The sequence below is a fragment of the Camarhynchus parvulus genome, chromosome 1A, assembly GCF_901933205.1.
Source record: "Camarhynchus parvulus chromosome 1A, STF_HiC, whole genome shotgun sequence".
Classification (NCBI taxonomy): domain Eukaryota; kingdom Metazoa; phylum Chordata; class Aves; order Passeriformes; family Thraupidae; genus Camarhynchus; species Camarhynchus parvulus.
Genome location: NC_044586.1, coordinates 58,060,747 through 58,069,799, shown reverse-complemented (window position 1 = coordinate 58,069,799; position 9,053 = coordinate 58,060,747). Strand labels below are relative to the sequence as shown.

The 9,053-nt window shown below is 45.6% G+C and overlaps 1 protein-coding gene across 1 annotated transcript; it reads left to right on the top strand.

The window, feature by feature from the left end:
• The first annotated feature begins 54 nt into the window (after window positions 1–54).
• On the top strand, window positions 55–8,889 carry PSMC2 (proteasome 26S subunit, ATPase 2). The gene is made up of 12 exons (XM_030960428.1): window positions 55–199; window positions 2,424–2,461; window positions 3,610–3,691; window positions 4,565–4,664; window positions 4,976–5,107; window positions 5,735–5,807; window positions 5,952–6,047; window positions 6,306–6,470; window positions 6,979–7,066; window positions 7,696–7,898; window positions 8,421–8,517; window positions 8,620–8,889. Exons 1-12 carry the CDS (start codon window positions 130–132, stop codon window positions 8,775–8,777), a joined length of 1,302 nt encoding a protein of 433 aa, XP_030816288.1. The 5' UTR covers window positions 55–129; the 3' UTR covers window positions 8,778–8,889.
• The last annotated feature ends 164 nt before the right edge of the window (window positions 8,890–9,053 follow it).

Below are 9,053 nucleotides of genomic sequence, written 5' to 3'. Positions count from 1 at the left end.
CGCCGCGCGGAACTCCCGGCGGCGGCCGCAGCGACGGGGGGAAGGAGTTGCCTGTGCGCGGGCCGCGGTGCACCCTGGTTTGTGTTCCGGGCGGAAGCGGCGCGGTGCTGCGTAAGGCGGGCGGGCGCGATGCCGGATTACCTGGGAGCCGACCAGAGGAAAACCAAGGAGGAGGAGAAAGAGGACAAACCCATCCGTGGTGAGGGCTCACGGACGGCGAGGACAGTCTCCGAGCAGCGCCCGGGGCGGGAGTGGGGCGGCGCCGCCCGCGGCCATGTCGGTGCCAGGAGCGGCGGGGGGAAAGGGACTAAAAAGGATTAAAAATGTCTCCGATGTGCGCTTTGTTGCTGCGGCCGCCGCCCCGGGAGTGTCCTCCGTGCCGGCCTCGAGCCCGGGCCCGAGCGGTGCCGCCGCTGGCGGGGAGGGAAGCGGGGCCGGCCGTGCCTCACGGGAACCGGGCTGTGAGGGCTGAGCTGGGCCGGGCCTCACGGGGACCGGGCTGTGAGGGCTGAGCTGGGCCGGGCCTCACGGGAACCGGGCTGTGAGGGCTGAGCTGGGCCGTGCCTCACGGGAACCGGGCTGTGAGGGCTGAGCTGGGCCGTGCCTCACGGAGAGCCGGCTGTGAGGGCTGAGCTGGGCCGGGCCTCACGGGGACCGGGCTGTGAGGGCTGAGCTGGGCCGGGCCTCACGGGGACCGGGCTGTGAGGGCTGAGCTGGGCCGTGCCTCACGGGGACCGGGCTGTGAGGGCTGAGCTGGGCTGTGCTGAGGGGGAGCGGGGCCCGCCCGGCTCTCGGGGCTGCCCCGGCCGGGGGTGCGGAGCGGGCACCGCCTGGGGCTGCCCGGGGAAGCCGCAGAGATCCTCAGGGGAGGAATGGACCCTCCACCTTCTAAGTCTTGTTCTTTTCCAAAAGATTCCTAAAATGTCGAATTTTCTCATCGTGAGAGGAAAAATGCTTTTTGTGGTTTCATACGTATTTCTAGACTTTAAATGCCCAACAAAAAGTGATATAGTAATGTTACGCCTCCCTGGAAGAGGCTGTGGTGAGGTGAGGGCTGGTATATTCTGCCGTGCCCGCAGTAAAAGAAATCGAGGAAATGGCCTAAAGGTGAGAAGGGGAGACTCACATTAGATATTAGACAAAAAAAATTCGCAGTTCGGGTGGTCAGACACCGTGATAGTTTGCCCAGGGAGGTGGAGTCATCGTTCCTGCAGGAGCTCACGAACGTCTGGATCTGTCGCTGGGTGATGTGGGGTCGGGGTTACAGGGGCAGGGCTGGGTTGATGGTTGGACTTGATGATCATGAAAGTCTCTCCCAACCTTGATGATTCCGTGAAAGTTTCTTTCTCTTGCCGGGGGGGGAGCGCCCCAGAGCTGCCCTGTGCTGCCGCTGTCATTCGGAATTCCGGGAAGCAGGAGAGGGAAGGCAGCCGAGGTTTCCGAGGATACCGGCACGGTGTGAAAGTTGCCGGTTGCCCCTCATGTTTTAACTTACTGTGGCTTTTTATTTCGTGTTAGTAAATATTTAATAAAGCATCTGGAAGCACAAGCAGTGCAAAATGTAATTAGTGATGGACTTTGAACTATTCCCATTCAAGAAAAATTTCTAAATTATAGCAACAGAGTGTTCAGCAGCTATAAAAAACAATCAATGGGGTGGTATAAATAGTCAGGAGAGAAGTACAGATCAACATAGAAGGTCTTCAGAGTGCTGTATAACGTGCTGCTCCCAGATCACCACAGAATCATGAGGTTGAAAGAGACCTCTAAGATAATGAAGTCCAAACTATGCCCTAAAACCTCAACTAGACTATAGCACCAAGTGCCATGTCCACCAATTCTGTGTGGTTTGGGCTCCATTTGTCTCAAAAAGAGTGGAATTAGACAGGAGAGGAAACAGGGATGGGAAGGGAGAGGGGGTGTTGAAAGTCTGTTAAATGGCAAGTGATGTGAGAGTGGTGTGGCAGAGGGACACTAGCAGAGGTGTATTTTTCTTAGTTAATGGAGGGGTCACTGAGGCCGTCTCTATGCAGAGACATCGCTAGTGGGGAGTGGTGACTGTTTTTCACTGATGCTTTCTTGAACATCTAGAAACAAAAAGTTAAAAAGACGAAGTTGTGATCTCTTCAGTCCCTTTTTTGAGCAGTCACAGGCTGGGAACTCCTCTGAGTGAAGCAGAGTTGAAGTGGCTTGCTTGCTGTGAGCTCTGAGTGGTGCAGGTGGTTGGACTGAAGAGAGTAGCTGGAGACCCTGTTTCATTTTTCTTGTATATCTGGTGCTTTTTTGTTCCACTTTGCTTCAGTGAAAAGTGGAAACTCAAAAGAATCTCTCCAAAATACATGTTTTGATCTTTTAGAAGCAGAATTAATACTGATGGCTTTGTTTTCAGAACTGGAAGCTAAGTCTCTCTTGTCTTGTTTCAGCTCTTGATGAAGGAGATATTGCCTTGCTGAAAACATATGTAAGTAGCACTCAGCTGTGGGAGTGTTAAAGACACAGAGCAGCTCCTGGGGGGAATACAGTGCAGGAGGGGAGGGGTAGAGAGTAACTCTGCTTCTCCTAGTGCTTTTCTCTCCTGCAAAAATCTTCTCTCCCTTTTCACCTTCCAATGCCATGCAGCATAAACACTAAAAATAATCCTGGGTTTGTTAACTTGGAAGTAATTAAGGGTTTGTTTCTCTATTTTTGTTTTGTATCTCATTGCTGATTGCCATAGGGCTCTGACAGCCAGGGCTTTACTAGGGCTTTTTCACTGGCCAGTTTTCTTGATTTATACAAAAAATAATTTTAAGATTCCCCTCCTGTCACCAAATTGACTTGCTTTTAGCCATCATGTTAAAAGAACATAATGTTGGGAGGCACTTTTCACAGACAATAAGGCTTAAAATGCCCATCTACCCTTTCCACTGGGAAGTACACTTGGTCTGCAAAAGAGCTCTTGAAAGATTAAACTTGCAGCTTGGGTACGTTTGGCAGAAATCTGATTTTTGTTGACACCAATACTCCTTTACAAAGCTCTGAAATACAGCAGGTACCCACTGCAGCTTCTTTTTTTGTTGCCAGTGGTCTACAAAGGAGATTTTGTATAGCAAATCCAGGTCTGAATCTGCCTGTGATAGGCAGATCTGGATCAAAAAAAGCATTTTATCACAAGCAAGAATTCTGATTTGCCCTTTGATCCTTCTGCTGTCCTCTGTGAATGATGGAAAGGTTGGATAAGGCAGTTAAAGCACTTGTACAGATGGTTTTCAGAAAGTGTGTTCTGAATTCTCTGTATATATGATTTTACTAAGTCTTTTTTAAACTATAGGAAAAAATAGTTTGAAAAAGTAAGGCTGAATGGGTTTAAAAGAAAAACAAATTATTAAAGTTTACAAACATGGAAAATTTCCACCTTCCCAGTTGGTCAGTTGTGTGTAGCTGCAGTTCACTTTTGCAAACAGAAATATTGTTACTGGAGGTTAATTCTGTCTTTTTTGGCTGTCATCAATGGTTGGCTGTTACACCAAGACAGTCTGTTGAACATCTTGATGGGCAGCACCTCTTGTCACTTTTTCCTAAACATGAGATAATTTGACCTACAAAATCTCCGTGCTATTCCTTTTCCAGGGCCAGAGCACGTACTCAAGGCAGATCAAGCAAGTAGAAGATGATATTCAACAACTGCTTAAGAAAATCAATGAGCTCACTGGTATGTTTGTGTTGTAGAAATCTTTCCGTAGAGGAGCCACAGGTACCAAAACAAGTGTTGTAAGAAGTTGATTTCCAACAACTTCTGCATCGTTTTTTAGTTGTTATTTTTCTCCAAAGAACTCTTTATTTGGCAGCATGAGGTTTTTGGTTGTTAGGTGATTTTTTTTCAACTGGACAGTGCTAATCTGTACTTCTGATTTTGTAATTTTGTACTTTAACACATTTTTAATCAAAACTGTGGTTTTTATATATAGTGGTGGCATGACACAAATGCCCCTTTCTGACACCAGATAATGAAGTAGTGATAACAGTAACAATTAATTTGTTTCCTAATTTTTCTTTCACTGATGTATGATTTTTGCTCTATTGTTAATCCTGCAGTGGCTCTGAGTTTTGCCAGGAAGACCATAATTTCTCTTGTAAAATAATCTTGATTCTTTTAAATCTATAATGGAGATGGTACTTGTTACATGCATGTTTTGGAAGATTTGTGGGGTTTTTCATCTGTGTGAATCCCTTAGTTTCTGATACTTTGCACTGGAGCTCAGTGAAAACACTCAAGAGTTTCACTCCTTTAGTGAAATGTAGATATCCACTATCAGTGCTCTGTCCTGCTGTAATCATCCCCACTCTGCAAAATTGGCTGGGAGGGTGGCCAGACTGGGATTTGAATGTTCATCTGGCATGGTCACGTAGGCTCTTTCCTTAGGAAACTTGTTCTTTAGGAAATCCATCAAAGATGTGTGTGTGTGTTGTTTTGGAGGTCTCTCAAAAAGCTTCCTGCAGGGTTATCTCTGAGGTTTTGGTGTGGGAAGGATGGCTGACATCCCAGTTAGCTGTTTCCTCCTCAGCTTGTTTGTGCTGCATGCAGGAATCAAGGAATCTGACACTGGCCTGGCTCCTCCTGCCCTTTGGGATCTGGCTGCAGATAAACAAACTCTCCAAAGTGAGCAACCATTGCAAGTCGCAAGGTGGGAGCACTCTTACCCTTCCAGTAGAGCTCCATAGTGTTAAAAATCTGATTTATAGCTTATGTTTGGACTTCTTTAAAAAAATGAAGTCCCTGTTGTGCATATTGAAAGTGCTTTTTACCACTGAATCATAAAGGAACTGTGATTATGTGTGATGTATTTCATACTTATTTCTGCAGCTGTTGATGCTGTAATGGTGTAATCACAAGTACAGCAGGTATTCTGGTGTATTTGGAGAATGTGACTCTCTTGATTCTTAAGCTTGGCAAACAGTTTGTGTGCCTGGAGGTGCAGTTGTGTTTGTGTGATAGGTGCACAAAGATCATCAATGCAGACTCCGAGGATCCCAAGTACATTATCAATGTCAAGCAATTTGCCAAGTTCGTGGTGGATCTCAGTGACCAGGTGGCACCTACTGACATAGAAGAAGGCATGAGAGTTGGGTATGCAAAGTTTTTCTGTTCTTGTGAGTCTTCCTGCAGACTGAAGCTTTCTCTGAATTATCTCATGTTGTAGTTTGACAGGTCAGCAAGCCTTCCTTTCCAATTTTTGCAGTGGTTGAAATTACACCACTACTGTCTTTCTCTTGGATGACAATAACTCACCTGCATGCTCTGTTGGAATCTTGTTTTGATGTTATTTTGGCAAAAATTGACCAAACCCACGTGTCATTGGACAGAGACCTTTCAGTTCAGGCCCCAGCTTTCAGGGAGCCTGTGTAGGCTCCTCCTTTGGTACTCTGAGGTTACATTCAAAGCAGCCAGGAAATGTTCACTGAGGACGTAAAACCTGTTACTTTAAGAGTCAGTATTTTGCCAGTTTGCTCTGTGGGATATTTTGAAATTTAATTTTCAAAATACTTTGGAATTAATAGTTTTGGAAACCTTAAAATTTTCTACAGAAAGAATTCCAGTATCTGGCCTACCTGACTATTAACTTTCAGGGCTGGGCTGTCTTGATGCCAGAGAAAAGAACAGTTCAAGAATTCAGCTTCTCGTTTACAGAGTTGTTTCTACATAACACTTTACTTAACCAGTGTTACAATAATAGTCTTTATGCTTCCTCACCAGGGTGGACAGAAACAAGTACCAAATCCACATCCCTTTGCCTCCAAAGATTGATCCCACAGTCACCATGATGCAAGTGAGAGTTGCCTTTACTTACTTTGACGTGGCTTTATCTTGTAATTGTGATTCCTTTTGCTAGATTTTGTTGTGGGCTGTTGAAAGCCTGTGGAGATTTGCTGCATCAGGCTGGTAACTGCTCATTCACCTCTTTGTTGTGCAGGTAGAAGAAAAGCCTGATGTCACTTACAGTGATGTTGGTGGCTGTAAAGAGCAGATTGAAAAGCTGAGAGAGGTGGTGGAAACCCCTCTGCTTCACGTAAGTAACCTCCAGATTGAAGCTTCTATTATTTTGGAAGTATTCTGGCCATCTGTGAGCATCTGAAAAAGCAAGAAAAGACAATGTTACTGAGTGTAAACAGTTTAATAAAAGGAAGTCAGATTTTTACCATGTGAATCCAGCCCAGCCTTGTTTACATTGCTCTTCATTAATGATTTCCTTGATTTGCATATATGCTTTGATGCACATAATCTTTAATTTGTACATAACCTTGCCTTCTGGCTCCCTTTGTTACAGCCTGAGAGATTTGTGAACCTTGGAATTGAGCCTCCCAAAGGAGTGCTTTTGTTTGGGCCACCTGGCACAGGCAAAACCCTCTGTGCTCGTGCTGTGGCTAACAGGACTGATGCCTGCTTCATCAGAGTGATTGGATCTGAGCTGGTGCAGAAATATGTGGGAGAGGTAAGAGCAAGTCTTTGATGGAGTGTGGAGGGGTTTGCAGATCTCCCTTGTGGGTACCAGACACCACACTGGGGGTGAGGGATGGATGTACTTGGAAGCTGCAGCTGCAGGGGGCAGGAGCTATCAGACAAATCACTGCAGGTCAGGCAGTGGTGACATGACCTCAGCTTTGCTGTCACTTATGAGAGGGATTTTGCAGTATAGAGTTCATTCTGCAAAGTTCAGGAAGATTCTGGAATTTGGATTCTGCTCCCAACTCTGCCACTTGTTTTTCAGTTGGCCCTGAGGTAAATTACTTGATCTGTACTTCTCAGTTTAAGAGCAGTAATTTTTATCTCCTTTACAAATTGCTTTAAGCTTTATACCTTTCCCATTATATGTATGAACAAATAAAAGGTTTTCACATTGGAAACGTAGAAGTATTTGGAAGCATGAAAAGTTTGGTTTTGATAGTTTTCCTTTAATGTGCCTAAAATCTCTAACAAGATCTTGATTTTTTTGCTTTCAGGGAGCTCGAATGGTTCGTGAACTCTTTGAAATGGCCAGAACTAAGAAAGCTTGCCTTATATTCTTTGATGAGATTGATGCCATTGGAGGTATGTTTGTAGTAGCTACAGTTGTAATCTCCTGCAGGTTTTCTTTAGTTCTGTATCTGGATTGCTGCATTTCAAGAAAAGTGCTTGTAAATACTGAGTTAGCAAAACTACTCCCAGCACACCTTGTGTCCAGGAAGCTGTCAGGAAGTGGTTTATTTAGCCCAGATGGAAGCCAAATTTGCACATTTGGAACATCCAGATTATTTGAACTTTAGTGAAGAACCTCTGTATTTTGTTTGCAGAAAAGTACTGTTAACTTAAACCCCATTCAGCTTCTGCACTACACTCAATGTCTTTGTTACTTCCTGAACATTATTATTTTTTCTTAAAAGAGAAGTCCTTTGAAAGTAGAACAGTTCTTACATAGATAGGGGAGAAGGATGATTTTGGTTGAGGGAAGGGCAAAACAAACAAAACCACGTGGGTAAATTCCAGCATCTTGGCCTGTTGTTAGGTAGTGAGATAGAGGCCCTTTTGTACTCAGGACCTTTTTAACTCATCACAATTGAGTTAATTGTATGCACTTTAATTTTCCCATGTGTCCTACAGTGTTGCAGCCACTGTGACACTCTGTGTCCATGGCCTGAGGCTGCCTGTCCCCCTGTGAAACTCGTGTGTCTCCTGTGCAGGTGCTCGCTTCGATGATGGCGCCGGCGGTGACAACGAGGTGCAGCGCACCATGCTGGAGCTCATCAACCAGCTGGATGGCTTTGACCCCCGGGGCAACATCAAAGTGCTCATGGCCACAAACAGACCTGACACTCTGGACCCAGCACTGATGAGGCCTGGCAGGCTGGACAGGAAGATAGAGTTCAGCCTGCCTGATCTTGAGGTGAGAATTCTTTATTTCACTGCCAAGTGTGTTCTGATAGCAGAGTGTTTCTTAAGTTAGGGCATCATTGTCTGGAAGCTTATGAGAATCAGCAAATGTGAAACTACACGGAAGTGTGGGGGATTAAAGGTGTGCCAAAAGTTTTTTCACACTGCACAGATTCCATCCTGGCTGAGAAGTCATTGTAGGCAGCTGTAATCGCTGTATGTTCCTGCCTCAACAGAGAAAAAATCCTTTAACCAGATCCACAATTTAGTTCAGAAGCTGGAATGTGTTTTGTTTGGCTCTTTTGAGGGAGATTTCTTGAGGTACTTCTATGATGAAAGCCCTTTTTAGTGTTATTTTCTTACTTTAGTGTCATGAACACTTAGACATTCCCGTCCAGACATGGGAAACCATAGTTGGGCAGCAAATACAAGATGTGTTTTCCATTTGCCTGTGCTGTGCAGGCAGACAGCTGCAGGCTGGACTCATCACCTCTTTCATGCCATGAACACCTCTGTTGTCCTCCCTTTCCCTCAGGGGCGAACTCACATCTTCAAGATCCACGCTCGTTCCATGAGTGTGGAGAGGGACATCAGGTTTGAGCTGCTGGCTCGGCTGTGTCCTAACAGCACAGGTAAGCTGCATGTATTTATTCCTTTACTTAGACAGTTCCCTGTGTGCCCCATGACCCCAGGCAGTCAGTGCTGAGCTGTTTATCCCTGTCTGTCTGTGCCAGGTGCTGAGATCCGCAGTGTGTGCACGGAGGCGGGAATGTTCGCTATCCGAACGCGCCGGAAGATCGCCACCGAGAAGGATTTCCTGGAGGCGGTGAACAAAGTCATCAAATCCTACGCCAAGTTCAGCGCTACCCCCCGCTACATGACCTACAACTAAAACCTGGGAAGGCTCTTCCTGTTCCCCCAAAACTTTCTGTGGAACAAAAATCCAAGTGTAGTGATTTGTGTTTTGTTCTTGGAAGCTAGAAATAAATGGAGTGTTCCAAACAGTAGGGGTGTGTTCATTGTGAGTATTCTACTCCAGTGTACTGTTGCTGCTGTTGGGAAAAGATCTTAGTGAGGTTACTGCAGCATGGCCTAAGCCACAGATAATTTTAAATCAGATACCTGGGCAATGTCAGACATCCCAGGTTTAGATGGCTGGTCACCATTT

What these genes read in the sequence shown, in the direction of transcription:
- PSMC2 (XM_030960428.1), top strand. Translation starts at nt 130, where the DNA reads ATGCCGGATTACCTGGGAGCCGACCAGAGGAAAACCAAGGAGGAGGAG. An exon ending in TGGAAACCCCTCTGCTTCAC is followed by an intron (nt 6,048 to 6,305) that starts GTAAGTAACCTC and finishes CCTTTGTTACAG; the next exon opens with CCTGAGAGATTTGTGAACCT. An exon ending in TCAGCCTGCCTGATCTTGAG is followed by an intron (nt 7,899 to 8,420) that starts GTGAGAATTCTT and finishes CCTTTCCCTCAG; the next exon opens with GGGCGAACTCACATCTTCAA.